This window comes from Ascaphus truei, chromosome 5, assembly GCF_040206685.1.
Source record: "Ascaphus truei isolate aAscTru1 chromosome 5, aAscTru1.hap1, whole genome shotgun sequence".
Taxonomy (NCBI): Eukaryota; Metazoa; Chordata; class Amphibia; order Anura; family Ascaphidae; genus Ascaphus; species Ascaphus truei.
Genome location: NC_134487.1, coordinates 56,731,349 through 56,750,480, shown reverse-complemented (window position 1 = coordinate 56,750,480; position 19,132 = coordinate 56,731,349). Strand labels below are relative to the sequence as shown.

The 19,132-nt window shown below is 42.7% G+C and overlaps 1 protein-coding gene across 3 annotated transcripts in view; it reads left to right on the top strand.

Annotated features, from left to right (window-relative positions):
- The window catches only part of MAPK11 (mitogen-activated protein kinase 11), a 52,176-nt gene extending 35,955 nt beyond the window's left edge, over positions 1–16,221 (top strand). For all 3 annotated transcript variants that reach the window (XM_075599860.1, XM_075599859.1, XM_075599862.1), the window contains 9 exons: positions 6,880–6,909; positions 7,142–7,189; positions 7,315–7,429; positions 8,602–8,673; positions 9,865–9,944; positions 11,114–11,192; positions 12,365–12,538; positions 15,163–15,232; positions 16,076–16,221. In XM_075599860.1, the coding sequence (XP_075455975.1) occupies positions 6,880–6,909; positions 7,142–7,189; positions 7,315–7,429; positions 8,602–8,673; positions 9,865–9,944; positions 11,114–11,192; positions 12,365–12,538; positions 15,163–15,232; positions 16,076–16,088 (681 nt within the window). In that variant the 3' untranslated portion in view covers positions 16,089–16,221. The remainder of the gene's footprint in view (positions 1–6,879; positions 6,910–7,141; positions 7,190–7,314; positions 7,430–8,601; positions 8,674–9,864; positions 9,945–11,113; positions 11,193–12,364; positions 12,539–15,162; positions 15,233–16,075) is intronic.
- The last annotated feature ends 2,911 nt before the right edge of the window (positions 16,222–19,132 follow it).

The following is a 19,132-nucleotide window of genomic DNA, read 5'->3' as shown; positions in this document are numbered from 1 at the left end:
GTGGGACCACATCTGCGGCAGTCTGGCTGACTGACCGCTAGGTCCTTTATTTTTGCCCCCTCTTAATTCCTTATTGCATACATGATGTTATGGATTTATGATAAGTTCCCATCTACCTTTATGTCTAAAATTATTTTGTGGGTCTAAACACTTATATTGAGCGTCAGTCTCTACATTAATATTTATTAATCAAAATAACATGACCCAAGGGGGGTAGTGTCGCCCTCCTACGCGTTTCGGTCCGTTGTTTAAAATTAATTTTGGAATGAAGAAGATGAATATATTTTCATTCCCATGTTCTTACCTGTGTGTTTTTAAAATGCCCTTTGAGGAATAGAAGAGATGGGTCTGGCAGGGAGTGTCCTGCTTGGAAAGTGCTCTCCAACGGGAATTCTTGTATTGGAGTCTGATGGTGAACCTGTGGGGATTTAATCCTGGTTTGAAGTGCTGCTTTGGTTTCCCTAAGTTAGTTCATATTGGTACGTTTTTATAAGATCTACAAATGTCGCTGTATTTACATGTGGATTATCCTATTGTTTTGAGCTGTGTGAGTGGTGGCTGCGGTTTGTGTTGGGATGTTTTGCATTTATTTTAATTGCAGGGCTGTGTCCCTGGGGGCTCTGTGATGCTCTCCCCTTTTTCTCCCCCTCCCCCCTCGTGGCGCGAACAGGCTGCACCTCTAAGGCAGGCCATAGAGCACGACTGCGTTTTCAGGAGACAAGAGAATTTGTTGCGCACCGCCCGGGTCACGTGAGTGGTTTAGCCTTGTGATCTCACGGCCACGCCTCCCCGTCGCTGTGGATCTCAGTCCACAGATCGCTCGTCCGACAGGTGCGCGTGACCCCATGTGCTCCGTCACGCGCCCACTATATCTGAGACCTTGCCATAGTCAAAACCGCTACACACAAGGACAGACCGACGGTTACAGAAAACCAGGACACATTGACACCAATCCTCGCCTCCCTCTGCTCTCCACTCCCTCCTGCCCATGCTGCTGCTTCCTCCTCTTGGCACACCACCCAGGCAAAGGCTGCTAACACTACCTCCTGATTGGCTACTGCTGGGTATTGCCACCCATCAGGATGGAGGAAACGGACTAGCCACCTAGCAACTACTCTGGGAGAGCGGGGAACTCCAGATGAGAAACGCTGGGTTAAATATTAGCATGTATGGAAAAATCTTCGGCGCTTAAAATGTGCCCCCTGACACGTGCTGTGCGCAGTGAGGACTAACTTGTCGATTTTTACAGCCGCGACCCGCACGGCGGTGATTGACCGGTCAGTCACTGCCACACCACTTTGTGAGTAGTTTGGGGGAGGGGAGAGCAGGAGGCGGTAGAGGTGCATGAGGGCTGGGGCAACTAGTTGGTGCGCTCCAGTACTCTGCCTGCCCCTGTTCGCAATGCACACTGTGGCCAGGGGAGGGGGGAGAAGTGTCTGTGGGAGAGAGAAATACAATACTGTCTCCTAAAAATTCTGTCTGGCTCCTAAGTATTTTATATTTTCGTCCACCTCCTGGATATTAAGTTGTTGCTCATGAATTGATTGTGGAGTTTAGTGACACAACCCTGACAACTATAGTCTCAGACACACAAATACCATATAGTTTTTCATCCCTTGGAAGCATGGGGTTGGAGATATTTCATGACCCTTTTGAGTTGTTCCTATGAGGTGGTTATGACCTGGGAGTACAAGGTCCGTCTCCTTTTAGTTTATATTTACTGCAGACTTTATGCTGGTTTTCTGTTCCATCACACTATTTGATGGACAGTATAGCCTTCGATCATTAAAGTAATTCAGGAGTAAGCAGAGATGTGACAGTTGCCAGTGCTCATGAGCTGTAGAAAGGGTGTGTCACCAATGCAGAAGTGGAGAGTAAAGCCGCGATTCATTTAACTCAGCCTTGAATTGCAGTATTCAGCAACCACGATGTTATCAGAGGAAGGAAATTCCTCAACAGTACGAGAAATTTCAGAAAGATACTGTACTATGTTTTTATGGAAATGTAATTCTTATGCAACTGTCTTATTTCAATATTTGATTCAAGAAATGTTGTTGATTTAACATTGGATATAGAATAATGTTCTCTCCTACCATATATGAAATGTTGTTGACACTGGCCTATTTGCACGATTTTCATTAAATACCTGCAGCAGAACTTCTTGGTAACAACACTTAGTTTATTTTTTTTGCAGTAGCTTGGTTGTTGATGTGCAACAGGTACAAATAGTTCAGTTATAATGCTCCTAGAGCAGTCCAAGGCACAGCCTCTTATTTCCACATGATTGGAGTTATTCTCGTGACTTAAGACACAGGCTCATACAGGGAATGTAACCCTGATATAGCAGCAAATTTACTGCAAAGTGTTAAAAGTTCCATTTTGGCGACGTGCTTTTTCTTCATCTTAACACTTTTTTAAATTTTTTATAATAACATTCTTGTCAAACCTTCTCTGTCAGAGACTGAGTTATCGTACCACATAAGAGACAAACCTGACAAGACGTAATGTGAAACTAAGTATGGTTGTGTTTGAAATCCGGACTTTGCAATATGTGTTTGGTTCTAAAGTTCGTTGAAGTATGGAGCAACTCTTCAAATACGAGCCAAAGTCCAGCAGCTCATCCGTGGATTTGTGTGGGGTTTTTTGTTTGTTTTTTTTATATATATGTAACGGTGTTTCCCCCATCCTCTGGGAGATTTGGCCATTTCTGCGTATGTGGCGCATGATACCTGCTGGTAACAGGAGGGCTGAGCTATCCATCGATAGTTGTGGGGACACAGGATCAGGTTTCTGTGGTACATTACCCACATGGTTCTCTAGCAGTGCAGCGCCTCCATCTGCCGCAGGCTCCAAGATGAATGGAGGCGATCTCCTACAATAGAATCACTCCCTCTCCTCCCAGTAAGATCACACACCAGGCAGGAGGTATATAAACAGGAACGGTCTTTATTGATTACACCACAACACAGCAGTGGTCTGCCCAATCGCAGCTTCTCAGGATCAGCTATCCACTGGATAATAGTCCCTGGTCAACCACTACAGGTCAGGGTCCCTGCAGCTGTCCTAGCTCTTCCCAACTCCCCTATCAGGAGAAAGGGTATAGGTCTACACTCTCTCTCCCCCAAGGGGGAGAGGAACAGGGAAGGCCCCAATCTCGGGCTTCCTGTGTGCAACCTGCTTGTCTGTGGGGAGAGGCACTTTTTAAATTTGGGGCGGCACCGCCCTTAAGTACAGCCAGGAGGAGGGCACCAGGTTTGTCCCATGAAAGGGCATGCTCAGGCCTGATGTCACCGCCTCACACTGTCACTCAAGTGCAGCTCCAAAGAGGGGGGAAACCCCATGTTGACTACTGGCAGCCTGATTCTACCAGGGTTTATTGCCAGGAGTAGGGCAGGTTAGTAGCCACAGGGTGGCATGGCTACATCTGTATATACACATCTGTGTATATACAGACATCTGTATATATACATCTGTGTATATACATCTGTGTATATACAGACATCTGTATATACACATCCTATATATACACATCTGTATATACACATCTGTATGGCTGGTTTGTTTATTACATTAAGAGTGTTCTTTTGCACAGAAGTTTCCCCCCTCTTTTTTAAAATTTTTTATTATTGGACATCTTTTGAGTTCATGAAAAGTAAAATTGGTGAACTTACTGTATTGAACTTACATTTTGAAAAAATTTGGCAAAAATTCTAATTTTATTTTGCGTTTATAACCTAAGTTTTTACGGATCCTATACCAATAGAGTTCTGCAAAACCACAACATTATTTTTTTTTGGGGGGGGGGGGAACAAACAAGTGAAAGTGCCCACCCTTACTTTAAGCATAGTCTGCATAAATATCTGGTTTCATTTCCGATCCTGTAAAGAGAAGTAGATTACGTAGCCAAATGGTCACCATCTGCCGTCTTACCTACCCTCCTGTTGACTAGGCTGTTTGGTAATTGCTCTGCGCTTTGTGCATTGATGGGACATTTGTATTCTTTGTTCTTTATGCCTCTTGATAGTTCTTGGTTTAGATGTGGCATCCCTGTAGTCCTGGACGGACACAGAACTACTAATTTAGCTGGAAAATTATTCTGGAGTTGCAGCCAATACACTGGGGCCATTTGGGAAAATCTTATTGTTTTGTTCACTTGTTTTGAATTTAAAAGCCCACATTGAAAGGAACGACTTTTCCAAAAAGCACAGAAATATGGAGGTTTTTTTTTGTTTAATGTTTTGTGATTCACTTTAGATACACTTTGGAAAAATGATCATCTGGCATTTCTGAGGTATTTAGGACCAGAGTAGCAGCTGCAAAGTGCAATATTCCCAGTGGGGCTGACTTGAAAAACAAATTCTCGGTACAACAAAATGTAGTAGAAAAAAATATATACAATACAAAGTGAAAAAAGACATCTGTACTGTAGATAACGTTGTTGCATATATACTAAAAAAAAACACATCGGAGATGCATCCCCATAAGGCCTCGGCCATGGTCAGCGCTGAGCCATGCTGAGGCGCGCTTGCACTTACCTGTGAGCCCCTACAGCCGCAATGAGAGCATAGGTCTTAGGTAATTTTTAAATTCAAGCGCTTGCCGGAGCGTAGGGCCGGTCACGTGCGCGGTTCGCCCAATGAGGGCGAACCAGCTCCATGACGTCAATGACCTGCCCCCTGATGGCGCGCAGGGAAAGCACCCGCAAGGCCAGGGAAAGCACCCGCTTTCCCTGAGCCTCATCACGCCAGCGGGAAGCTTGGCCGAGGCCTAATACAGGAATCGTAAAGCAAAGGGAAAAACAGCAGGGAGGGATATACACCTTTCTCAAGCTTGTGTATTAAGTTCCCATATAACTTTATAAGTTATAAACGAAGAATAGTTTGCACATCTGGATTGTCCTACAGCTACTAGAGATGGGCGGATTTATCGAAATGCGCTACACAAGCTTGTTTATTTTTGGTTAAATCTAAAATTCACATTCAAGTAACCTTTAGGGTAAATCATTCGAGCGACACTGTCTAGATTAGCTGAATAAGCTACCTGACATTATATTGTTGTTTTTGAAATATTCAAATGTTCACATTTTTTTGTAACTTTTGGGTGGTGGGGGAGGGGGAGAGAATTATCGGTGGTTATTTTCAAGCTTAGAGGATTTTGCGAAATGTGAAAAAGTGAAACATTTTCACTGCATATTACATTTTGGCTAACAAATTGCTTATCTGCATTAGCCACATCCTCCACGCACGTAAAACCAGTAAGGGGAGGCTGTTGCTGGACGGAGGTGTGGTGGGGTCGTGGCCATGATGTCACCTGGCCGGTTCGCCCTCATTGGCTGAACCACCGGGGGCGTGGCCACCGCGCTCGTCGCCATTATTGAGCACAATTTTCCTGTCTTCAGGAAAAACTGGCCACGCAGCATGGCGGCCACCCCTTGTAGTGGGCCTGGCCCCATTTATATTATATATAATATATTATATAATATATATTATATATCTCTCTTTTTCTTCTTTTATATCATTCTGAAGAGCTTAAAAAAGAAACTGAAATGTATTAATAGCATATTAATAGCAAACTGAACAAACGGCCTGATTTGCTTTTCTGTTTGAGCTCTGCTGTTTGCTTAGGAAACCATGCGCTCGCTTTCCTTTCTGGACACGATTCAATGACGTGGAGTGTCAGTTTGTAGCCTGTAAGCAGTTCTATACCGGAAATCCTATTTGGAAACCTTGTATTGCTTCTACTAACCATGCAAAGTTGTATATGCAAGTTTAATATGTAGAGGTCTTTATATCCCATTCAAATGCAGGAAAGTGGAGCTGGTAGAATTAACAAGGCAGGCCTGGCAAAGGGTTTAGGTTTGGAAGCTTTATAACATCTTCTCCAAGGCTGCGGCCATAGTGCGCGCGATGCCAACAAAATACAGTAACTATCAGGCCGATCATAGTGTGCGTGAGGAAGCGCAATGGCGTGGCGGTTTTTGAAGAGACACAATTTGTGTTTTCGCGCAATGGCTGCGTCACAAGCGTTTGATCATTCAATGTGAACCTGCCTGGTGACATCACAGCCACACCTCCCCATTGCGAGCACATCTGAGTCCACAGATCATTTAGGTGACAGGCACGCGCGCCTCCTTGTGCTCTGACGCACACGCCTGCACTATGTCCAATGCCCAAGACGGGTCTGTGGCGATTGTGAAGTATGTACAATTATTTTAGAGTATATGAACTGCTTAAAACCTCTAGGATTACTAATTTTAAACAAATACATTCATAAATAAAAGTTCAGGTGGTCCTCGGTTATCCGCTGGGATCCGTCCGGCAAACCATCATCGGATAGCGGACCATCGGATTGCGGATCCCATGTTAATCCGCGGCGGTGAGCTTCGGATGACCCGTTCAGCGGAAAGCATTGTCCAGCGTCAGATACACCGTTAGGATAGCAGCCCGTCGTATAGCGTGGGCCACCTCTACTGATCTGGATATAGTCTTCTCGGTCTCTTTGTTTCTATAATGTATCCTATTACATCAGCTCTTTTATTGACTAGGGACTATTATCCAGTGGAGGGCAACCTGTGAGTAAAATGGGAAGTGCCTCAGGGATCAGAGGGTTCCCGGAGCTAAAACAAAAGGTGCGGCTCATCAACTGAGGATCCCCAGGGTTCAAATTCTGTAATGCGACAACATGGACAGGGTGGCTGCTTTAAATATAGCATTTCACCTATTATCTTGGGAGCACATGCTGCTAGTGCTTAGTGTTTGTAAGGGCCACCGCAGGTTGCTTTATATAGGATTATGTTGCCCAACATGGGTTGATGTGTTGACTTTAAAATCTTTGTTTTAAAATATTTTAACCTTATGAATTTTGTTTCTGTTTTTACAGTATATACATTCAGCTGGAATCATCCATAGAGTAAGTTGTTGTAACTATGTATTTGTAACCATGTATTATTTGTCATCATAACTTTATGCCCAGGACATACTTGAAAACGAGAGGTAACTCTCTATGTATTACTTCCTGGTAAAACATTCTATAAATAAATACGTTTTTAAAACATACGGTCAAGGCCTGTTGCAATTTAAGAGGGAGCTTTAAATGTCAAAAAGTGAGTTGCTAAGGCTGTTCTTCTTTCTTTCTTATCCAGGACTTGAAACCCAGCAATTTAGCTGTAAATGAAGACTGTGAATTACGGGTAAGAGTTATCAAGACTTCTCCACTTTGCCACTGAAAGAAACCACAGAGAACAGCAATGTTCCCCATCTTCCACACACAGAAAAAGACAGACGGGATCTGACCCTTTTTGTTTTCCCCCTGGAGATTTTAGATTTTGGTTTGGCACGACAGACGGATGATGAAATGACTGGATATGTTGCAACAAGGTGGTACAGAGCACCAGAAATCATGTTAAATTGGATGCACTATAACCAAACGGGTAACTATGAAAGAGTGCATATGGGGTATTACAAAATTATAACAGTCCTGCAATTCAAGCAATATCCTATATATTATTATTATTATTATTATTTTTAATCAGTTATGTGGTATTGGAAAATACTTTCTAATTTATTTATTTTCCATTCAACTCTTAATACCATTTTTAGAGTTTTAATACACAGTACTGCGCATCCTTTATTTTCCATAGCAGATTTTAGCCCACCTCCCCAGCAGTGCAAGATCTTTGCAACATTTTCCTATTTGTGATTATTTGTTGCCAATATTCCCAGCAGTTTGAGCTGCAAACTGTAACAGTAGATAATGTTACCTTAGTAATTTCAGGATACATTGTAGCTTCTGAGTTTCACTGAAGGATTGATTGAAACTGAAAGGCAGCCATTTAGTGAGGCTGCATGTACTAAAACAAAAACAATGTTTATTATTTGGGGGGAGGGTTTATTATTTGGGGGGAGGGTTTAAAAGTGTCACTGTCTCTTTAATACTGCTGTTCTGCGCATGATACTAAATGCACTGACATTTGAATAGGTTGAAACTAGTTGATGCACCTAAAATATGTTATGCTTTATTTTACTGTGGGTACTCTAAAAAGAGGGTGTCTGATGATGAGCTGTTTGGTTTGCTTTATTCTAATGGTAGTGGATTCCAATATTTACTAATATTATTAAAAGCAATTTAAAATTATTTCAAAATGTTATTGTTCTTCCTCAAAAAAGGCACCATTCACCAATTGACATAAAAGTTAACTTAAGACAGAAGACTGCTTAGTAAATATGGGCCAGTGTGTACTCCGGTTACACATGGGATGACCCTGGAAAGGGAAGACGGTGTGGGGATTTATGAAGACTAGAGACATGTAGGGCGCCTTCAACTCTGCGATCTAACAAAATGACATTGACGCCGTTTCTTACGGTCACGGTTCCTGTATCGTAGGCCTGCGTGTTTATTTAGCCAGGAACGTTTTGTTGATTTTCCGATCTCGGTTTTTTTTTAATGTACGCTCCTAGTTTTCTCTTACAAAAGAAATGATGTTCGCCGTGCTGCATGTCCCTTCTATTGTGCAGCTAAACTCTCATGCCTTTGGGTAGGTTTGATCACACATGGTTCTGCTAAGTGTACCCATACTTACCCATGTCATTCCCCCCCTTGCAGTTGATATTTGGTCGGTTGGATGCATCATGGCAGAGTTATTGAAAGGCAAAGCTCTCTTCCCAGGAAATGATTGTATCCTTATACTGCGCATCATTTCATTACCGTGTATTGCGTTACATTTGATTTATTAAGAATGTTTCTGTTCAGGTCTTAGTAACCCTTTCTGTCCCAGGTATGCCATCAATGTATTATATTGTACAAGTCCCGTTGGCAACTTCACACATTTATTATAGTGGTAGTAGAAGAGCAAGTGACCATTATTACATGTTTAAACTGGCCAGGAAAAATGCCCCCAGGACAGACACACACAGCTGGTAACTACTGTATATGTTTTAAGTTATGGTTTAAAAAAAAAAAATAAGGGAGTACAAAATATATTCAAATATTCCTATGAGACTGCATTTAGTAAAACCTTATGGTCACTTATTGTCCTTTTTTGGTCTCCACGTTTTACCATTATTTAATGTAATAATGCTTTAAAGTGGGAGCATGTTAATTATGTGTCGGATGATTTATGTCTTTTGACCTTGAAACCGTGAGGTTACAAAGAAGTTCCACACAAGGGCATCCATAGCCTTAAATAATGTCAATCATATACATATCAAAATCATGAGACGTTAGTGCAGTCCTTCGTTTTGAACTGTAGTCCCAGAGCATTGTGGTTGGTGACAGTCCTGTGTGTCTACAGGAGAGCCTGGTGAGCTAGAAGTGTACGAGATACTCTGATCTCTGCCGATGCAGTCCAAGTAGAGGGCAAGATAAGAGGAATATATTATATGGCTGAAGCTCAGTGGTAATATCACTGCCTTGAAAGTGGGTTATATCGGTTTGCGTTGGGTTCGATCTGGCAGGTACAATTGTCTCATGTCTGTCATGTGTCTTTAATAGGGAAGTTACTCTTAGGGCCAGAGTGAGCACATGGCTGTGCAATGTTTAATAGGTTAATTGTAAGTGGTTGGAAACAGTGCTTTTTTTTATCAATAGGTAAAAAATATTTTTTTGTTGTTAAAATATATAACTATTCACATTAAAGATGGTTGAATCTTCTAAGGAGACCAGTTATACTGATGAGCTTTTTTTATTTTTAATTGGCCTGCTTTGTAGGGTATCCTCATGTTTCTTTAGTGAATATTTATCTTATTCCGATCAAGTTAGTACAATTAGTTAATTAAAACCTACAACTACTAGTACTTACTAATGCTGTCTAATAATACCGCATAATAAAACATTTCTAGTAGTAGAGATTTTCCTGAATCTTCACAGATATTGACCAGTTAAAAAGAATAATGGAAGTTGTTGGAACACCGAATTCTGAATTTCTCATGAAAATTTCATCCGAACACGCAAGTATTTCAGTTTTGTGTAATGTACAATGGAAATTTACAGCGGCAATCCCACACAAAATGTATTTCTTTTTTACCTTAAAAAAACCAAAAAAAAAATCAATGCAGCTCTCAACCGTGATTCTCCCAGCCCCAGGGGCCTCCCTGTTGCTGGTAAAATTAACTTTACATTTCTTGTAAAGAACAACATATATGGGTCGCCAATAGAAAGCAGCAACATCATCCCATATACAGGGTCTAAGCACAAACTGGATCTTGGTAAATAATAATCTCCCCCCTACAACTCCTCCCATTTTAGGATGGGCACTCCATTCTAGCGTGGAAATGTGCAAGAAGCAGTGATATTGTACATGGTTTACATTGGTCATGGACACATGCATGAACATTTCTGAGGGTCAGCGGCGGATTTGAAAATCCACCCTCTAGGCACTTGGCTGATGTGGTCACCTCCTTGCTGCCGCCCCCCTCTTCCTTCTGAACCACAGCGTCATTTGCGTCACCAACGTGATGTCGCACCGCTATGGTAAGGTGACGTCATTTGCAGCTGCAACGTCATGTTGCCATGGCACCGAGACACCGTGGGACGTCACACGGGTGACGTCTGACGCCGCAGTTCAGAAGAAGGGAAGCGGGTAAGGAGCCGGCCGCAACTGCTAAATGATTTCCCATCAGGCCCGACAGGCCAGAGAGCGCAGAAAAACTATATGGGGCGGACATTGTTGCCGCCCAGGACTAATGGGGAATCCGCCACTGCTAATGGTATTACACAAGACTTGAGATGGAGAAAAACAATGCAGTGCTCCCGTAGGCAGACACTAAATATAAAATGTACATCTTTTTCCTAATGAATATTAAAAAAATGATAACGTTATTACTTTTGATAAAGGAAGCTGCCTTCATTGGCAGTGACTTAAAATATATATTTTGTCGACTAAATACAGTATGACTCTCTCAAACGCATCTTTGCCGTTTGTGGAAAATGTAAGATTGTTTTTGCACGTACAAAAAGTATATTTGAAATACACCTGGAACATGAAAGACAATTGCTGTAATTTTTGCATATTTGTTGAAACTTGCAGTGCTAAATTTCAAATGATTTGTCTGTATCAACACTTCTGTGAATGTCCTAAAAATAAAAAATCTAAATAAAATTGTCTAATTATACACAGGCTAGAAGATATATTGAATCTTTACCGCACATGCCTCAACAAGATTTGAAGGAAGTATTCCATGGTGCCAACCCATTAGGTACGTTTACTTTCAAGTGATGAGTCCTACAGCTGTGTAAACCTTTCATTGACTTTACATTTTACCCAAAATCCAATATAATCTGCCACTCCAAAAAATAAAAATAAAAAAGAAGCCATGGGTTTGCAAGCAATCAGGGAGGATGTATCTGAAAATAGAGATTGCTAATTTGCCCAAATTCACTTTGTGTTTTGCTTAAACTTTTGAAAAAGTTAGAAAATTCTCAGAATGTTTGCTAGAACCCGTTAACCCAAAAAAGTCCCAATAGCGTACCCAATTTATACCCCTTCAAAACACTCATCTATACCACACGTGGAGAGATATCCATCAACCCCTATGATACCTGTAAAATACACACCATTTAAATATGCTAGTTTAAATAAGCAAATAGTGTTATTTGCCAGACACACCCGCTCTCTCGACCTCTCATCTGGTAAAATTCTATCTGGCAGGCACAATCTGTAGCGTTAATCAGTTACCGGAAATTATATTAATTAATAAAAGGCCCTCACACACGAATCTTGTAAGGGATTCATATGTGAAGGCCTTTTATAAATTAATGTAATTCATGGGATCTGATGCCACAGACTAAGCCCGCCATTTGACTATGCCCGCCATATCATTTGTGGGAAAGGAGAGGAGTAGACTCCCCCTCTACTTCTGGACCCCCTACACTTCTGTACCCCTCTACAACAATCTGCTTTACAACATTTGGAGATGTCGGCACACCTACTGTATTGCACATGGAAAATACAAAAATATAAATCTGAAAAGTCCTTTCCAGACTCGCGTGCTCTCTCGCCCTCTTACCTGTTAAAGTTGTATTTGGTGGGCATAGTCTGTGGCATCAACCAGATACCGTGATTTAAATTCACTTATGAAATGCCCTCGCATATGAATCTTGCAACAAAAAAAAAATGTTTGCCTTGCCCCCCCCCCCCTCCTTAGTCCGTTATGAAAAATAATCTCCATTTGGTGTGCTATAATAGAAGCCAGACATAATTTTCAGTGTAATAGATAAAACTGAATGTACTGTATATAGATGTCCCTACAAGTTGAGAGCTGTTATAACATTAGAAATTTCCAGTAATCCCATTGTCATTTAGTTCTACAGAAAAAATGCATAATTAGGCTGGAGGCTTAATGGTGTTTTTTTTTTTTTTTTTTTTAAGCTATTGATCTACTTGAGAAGATGCTCCTATTAGACAGTGATAAGAGGACATCTGCCCCTGAAGCCCTCGCACATGCATATTTTGTACAGTATCATGATCCCGATGATGAGCCTGAAGCTGAACCCTACGATGAATCGACAGAGAACAAAGAACGTACCATAGATGAATGGAAAGGTAATCTGTTCCTGCCCTGCATGTTCAGTGTCGGTTTGTGTCTTGATTCGGTTGCAAATCTGTGCAATATGCATATTAAGGCATCTTGCAAAATGAGCTATTCACATGTTACACATTTCAAAAGTAAAGTGTGAGAGCAATGGAGTTCATAATGGAGATCTTCATCTCTCTATATGACAAACGTAAAGACAACAAAATGGACAGTGCCCTACATAAGTGAATCAATTATACCGAGAGGACCTAATAAGTGGAAAAATTATTTTGTATATAAAAAATGTGGCGCAACTAACAAAAGTAATGATAAATGCCTATACCATAAATATTATTATATAATCTAATGTATTAAAGCCAATAGCTGTAAGACGTTCCGACTTACATAGGTCTTAAGTGAAAAAGTGGCATCTGGGATGAGTAGTTCTTTTGAAAGCTCCTTGTATTATCCCGAATATATTTGTATATAGTAATCATATCCCCTCTTAGACGCCTCTTTTCTAATGTAAACAAATCTAATTTAGCTAGCCTCTCCTTATAAATCAGATTATCCATCCCCTTTATTAATTTAGTGGCTATTTTTCTAGTTCCATAATGTCTTTTCTATGGAGTGGTGCCCACAACTGTACTCCACATTCAAAGTGTGGTCTTACTAATACTAAGGAGGAGATAGGAAAGACACTGACCCTGGCATTAAGTTTGAAGCAGGGGAACCTGGTTCAATTCCTGGTGTCGGTTCCTTGTGACCTTGGGCAAGTCACTTTATCTGTCAAACATAGATTGTAAGCTCTATGGGGCAGGGACTGTGTTACATAGTAACTAATGGAGGTAGGGATCTCTGGAAGCAGCATTGAGGTTCAGCTATGGAGATCCGCTGCTTCAATCCTAGAACATAAAAAATAAATCAAGCAATACAACCTGCAGTGCTGCTTTGCATAGCGCTGCTAGTTTTACATAGCGCTTTACAGAGACACTGTGCAGACACTTACTGGAGCAGAAGGGCAAAAGCTCGCTTGATCTTGAAAATATAAGCTGCTCCAGTAAGTGTCTGCAAAAAGTCTCTGTAAAGCGCTATGTAAAGCTAGCAACGCTATACAAGAACAAACAATTATTATTCATTATTATTTATAGAGGGGTGTAATTATGTTAACTTCCCTTCCACCCAAGCCCCATTTAAAGCAAGATAAGATGTTGAATTAGAGTTGAATCTGTTAAAGCAGCACTACAGGTTAATTTTTTTATGTTCTAGGATTGAAGCAGCGGGTCTCCGGAGCTGAACCTCATTAATGCTGCTCCGGGGACCCCTGCTTCCAGAGATCCTTACCTCCTATAGGTGGGGGCAGTATTTCTGTGCCATTTAAAGCCCCCATTCACGCTGGCCAAGGGACGACATCACTGCTTCCTATTAGCCTGCGTGAGGCAGTACATTTTAAACGCCGCCCTTTCGCTGAGCACAAAAGTTCCCTGACTGCAGAGATCCCGGCATCGCTACACAGGTAAGTATCTCTGGAAGCAGGGGATCATCAGAGCTGAAAGTAACAGGATTCAGCTGCAGAGACCCCCATGCTTCAGTCCTATAACCAAAATACAAGCAATGCAACCTTCAGTAGTGCTTTACGTGCTGTCATGGTATTTAAGGAGAGAGGAGAGCACTGTAGTAGATTCTCTTCCATTTGAAAGCTACGATCTCTCATGCCTGGGTCAAACGTAAATGTGATTGGGTTTTTGTAGCGTTATTTTGTATAGAAAATTCTTTGACTCCGGCCAAACGTCCAAACGTTTTTATATCCAATTGCGGTTGTTATAACTCTGATTCTTAAGACATCCATCTTTGGAACATCTAATCACTTAAATGTTAGATTATTTTCTGAAATGTATGAAAAATGCTTAGAAATTGTGTCCTGCGTTGTACGATTGTAATGCCGACGTGTGACCGTGTGATGTCGCACGCAAAACATGCACTGCAGGCAGGAGGCGACAGCGAGGCGTGTCCGTGACATCACGAGTGGTTTGCCCTCATTGGCTTAACCGCTTCACGTGACGTGGCTGTCGCTTGGACAGAGACTGATTTGTCTGTCCAAAAACCGCGGTCGTGTCTCGTGTGCACGCTTGTGCACACTGTGGGCGGCCTCGTAGGATTAAGGCATGTGGTAAGCAACCTATTTTAGGTCCTGGGTCGGTGTTACACCAAGACATAGTGAACACAAAGTTATCTTCAAATACAGTGATGTTCTCTTGAAATAACATGACCTTACGCCTATGCAAATGAGATGTCTTCTTCCTGTTGTCTCTGCATACACTTAACTCTGCGGATACACTTTAACCTCGGGGAAAATAACGTTCCTTCCGGTTTTAAGTAACGTCACGTTTTTTGCTCTGAACATAGCTTAGTGTATCTGGGCCTAAGATGCTAGTAAATAGTCAGACCTAACAATTGAGGGGAAAAGTACAATGTTTTAATGTATGTGGAAGTGACCATGAATGTGGATGCATTAGTGGGACTTTCCATCGTATTCTCAGAATACAATATGTCGGTGTCCAACTTAATCATATCTGGCAGTTAGTAAATACGTAACAGCAAATGTATATTGTTCATATTTTAACCATGTTTCTGTCTTTCCCTTTCGTTTCAGAAATTACATACCAAGAAGTGATTAGTTTTAAAACGTCTGATCTTAAAATTGATAACTTGGAAATTGAACAGTAAGCGCCTCTTCCTCCTCACTGTGGACTGTTTAGCAACTTGGCTTTTACAACTTGAAGTGGTCCTGTTGACCAAAGATTTGTGACCGCACTGGAGAAATCTCCTTAGTGGACTATTTGCCTATTACGCTGAATGTAGCAAAAATATATTTATTTTTCCTGCCACCTACTTGACAGGAGTATATCCTGATTTTAAAGTTCCAGCTCAGGCGCTAGAGCAGGGAAAGCCAACTTCAGTCCTCAAGGGCCACCAACAGGTCAGGATATCGTGGCTCAGTGCAATGGTGCAATCCAGTGCTGAAGCACGGATATTCTGGAAACCTGACCTGTTGGTGGCCCTTGAGGACTGGAGTTGGCCAGTCCTTACTAGAGGAAAGTTCCCATGAAACTCATCATAACGATCACTATACACATGCACCCCTGAAGCTGCTTCTTCCCTTACAAAAAAACTAATATATATTGCAGGCCACACACAGATCTTGTGTGCATAATGCTCATCGCTACCAACCTCCAACCTCTAGTAATGATTAACCATGGCGTCTTTCTCTACAGCAGTAGTTTTCTCATGGTGGTTTAAACATGCGCATATGAAATGACTGGCAGGGCCCAGTAGTACGACATGCATTGCTATATCATGACACAGCAGTGCATGTACATGTTTCTGAGAAGTACAAGCGTTTCCCATGAATGTGAAAAGCCGCTTTTTGTGTGCGATGATCTGCACGTTACAATTCAGTTAGAATGCCAAAAAAGGGAGGTGTTGTGATCTATAGTGTACATAAGGTATATGCTGAAAAATGCTTTCTGCCAATTGACATGACTTTTGCTTGCTTTTATCTTTAGCTGGTGCCTTTAGAGGGTGAAGGGGCATGGTAATGAGATCATGCATCCTAGTTCTGTCCGTTTGCTGATTGTCCGGATGGCGATGTCTGAGAATTGTCAAAAACAAAACGTATTTGTTCTACTGCCAATAAAAATTGATCTTTTAATTTCTTCTTGGTCTTAACTCTGTTAGAGTGAGAGAAGGTAGTCATCTGAATACCTAGAGCAGCCCATATGCTGATTCCACACCAAATATATTCCAGACTATGGTAATGTGGAAGTAGGCTTTCAAGTGTTCTGGAATGTGCTTTATTTAATGTATCATTGCTGAAGGTGCAACCAAACAAGAGCAAGATCGCTATGCCACTGAAGCTGCTTCCCACACCATCACTTCTGTGGTGAGATGGTGTGCTGCCAAGAAGCACATTGAATGGAGCCATTGCCCATAGAACCAGATGTTCATATGATCTACCTTGGACATTCTCGTCTCTTCAGGGCATGGTGTTACAATGACCGAGAGGCACTCGCCACATTGCAAGACTGTGACATGTACAGTATCTACACTTTGTGCTAAATGCTGTTAAGATTTAAACTGCTCCTGTAGTTGGTACTATATGGCTTTATAGCATGTATTCCAAATACAGCTGAAGATGTCAACATGGTTAAGTATTCAGTGCTATCTTCCAGAAACTATAATGTGACATTGAAGAAAAGAACGTCTTCATTGCCAGTGACACACACGCTCAATATGCACTGTGTGATGGTGAGCTGCTACTCATTTATTTATTAAAATGGCATCAACCAACCAACCCCCATTTCTGTGTTACTGTATGACTTGCAGGGATGGTTTCTTTGTAACCGTCGTGTGAGATTATCACACAAGTGGCAAGAAGAGAAACCAAGCTAGAAATTTGCTTTGAAATGGAGTTAAAACAGGAATTATACCTATCGGGCTACTGCGAGGAATATCGATTTTAAAATAGTAAAAACCATGTGAAGGGCTTTAAACGTACAGTGTGTCTGTTCAATGGGGCAGCCCAATTTCACTTGCAGAATATTTTTTTTTCCAAATACCTTACTAATGCAATTTGTGTGTTTCCTTTAAACCAGGGGTGTTCAATCGCAGTCTTCATGGCCCCCCACGCACAACAGGTCAGGATTTCAGGATATCCCAGCTTTAGCACAGCTGGCTCAATCAGTCCCTGCTTCAGCACAGGTAACTCAGAGGCTCAGTCGCTGACTGAGCATCTGATTGAGCAACCTGTGCTAAAGCTGGGATATCCTGAAAACCTGACCTGTTGGGGGACTAGAGTTGAACTCCTGCCTTTAACAAATGTAATTTTACTTGATGCTTACGATGCACATTTCACTTATTTTATTTTATTTTTTTAATGTGTTGTAAAGTGTAATATTTTTAAGGGACCATTGTGAGCGTTCATCAATGAAATGATTAGTTTAGAGCAGGGGTGTGCAAACTTACCTTTAATGCGCCCCCCTATCTCCTCTCCATCTCGCGCCCCCCTATCTCCTCTCCATCTCGCGCCCCCCTGCACGGCTCCGGCGTCAAATGACGTTGCGGGGTCATGTGACGCCGGTTGTCATGGAGAAGCGTCGCTGAGACCAATGGAAGTAAAATGTTAGAGGCCTCTCGATCCCCGGCATTTATTTTAAATACAGAGGCCCCGCGCTTCCCTGACGGTAACAGCTGCGGCCTTCTTCCCATTTCCCCCTCCCCCCCACAGAAAATCTCTCACATCCCACTGCGCACCGGGGGTTTAGAGATTTGAAAACCTCACTGATTTCTTCAAGGGAACTGTGGGACAGTAGGAAAGCGTCATTACTTGTAATATGTATCGGCCTTTTAAAGAAATGCGTTGCTGCATTAGGCCTCGGGCATGGTTGGTGCTGAGGCGCGCTGAGGCACGCTGCTGCTCGGCAGTGAGACCCTGCAGCCCCAATGAGAGTGGCTTTAGCAGGGGCTCGCGCACGCTTCCGGAAGCGTAGGTCTTTTTCAAAAGAGATTTTCGCGCTCACGGGAGCGCAGGGCCGGTCACTGAGGGCGAACCAGCTCCGTGACGTCACAGGAAGCCCCCCCACCCCCCGGCGGCGCTCGGACCAAGGCCAAGCACCCGCTTTCCCTCAGCCTCCGCACGGCTGCAGTCCTATGGACGCAGCCTTAGAAAGAGCAGACAAGCATATTTTGAGAACTGAACTAGGTCTCACTGAATATGAAGTAACTGGCAATTAGCACCCTGACCAGCCTCTTCATGGGTGCTGTAGAAAACAATGCGGTGAGCGCAACTACAAAGAATGAGAAATTGATTTTCTTCATGGGTGCTGACAGTAATAGTTCAGTCTGTAGCGTGTGTACTGTAGCTCACATTGCGTTATTTCACAATGTAGGGTGTTTTTATGAACAGGGTTTGCAAATCACAAAGCTCTACTGGCTGCCGGCATTTGCGTTACATGCAGAATATACTCAACTACAGCAATGCGGATGCTACTAACCTGCAGTTTATTTCCAGTCTCTCCGCAAGAACAGGAACTTATCAGACATTCTATTTATTTTTCTAAGTGAAACTTTTTTACCGGCACCCACCATATGAAAATTTCCCTGGCAGTAAATTGCCTTGGAGACGGAAGTACAGTCCCAGAAGTGACGTCACTGCTGGCAAAAGAGGCCATCGGCGATGTCAGTGTTAGCCGCTCCCACCGGTCACCAGAGAGGAGGAACGAACACACACACACGTGCGCGCTCTCCTGAGATCTCTGGGCGGGGGCTGCGAGACCCGGGCGCTGTTTCCCCCGCAGCTCCGCTGGGGGAGAGGAGAGGTTGGGGGGTGGGGGCTGCTCCGGGCAGGGGGACTCGACAGCTCGTATCCAATAACGAGGAGGATGGGGTCGATGGCCCTGGATTGCTCACACATCCCACACTGAGCACAGGCGCGTGTGCCTCAGCTCCCCCGAGATGATCTTTTCGGCCGGGAGATGTGCCTGGAGGGAGGGGGGTGGGAGAGCCTGTGGACCATGCTGAGCGCGCAGCTCTGCTGGTGGCGGAGAGAGCTGGGGGGGCCTGCG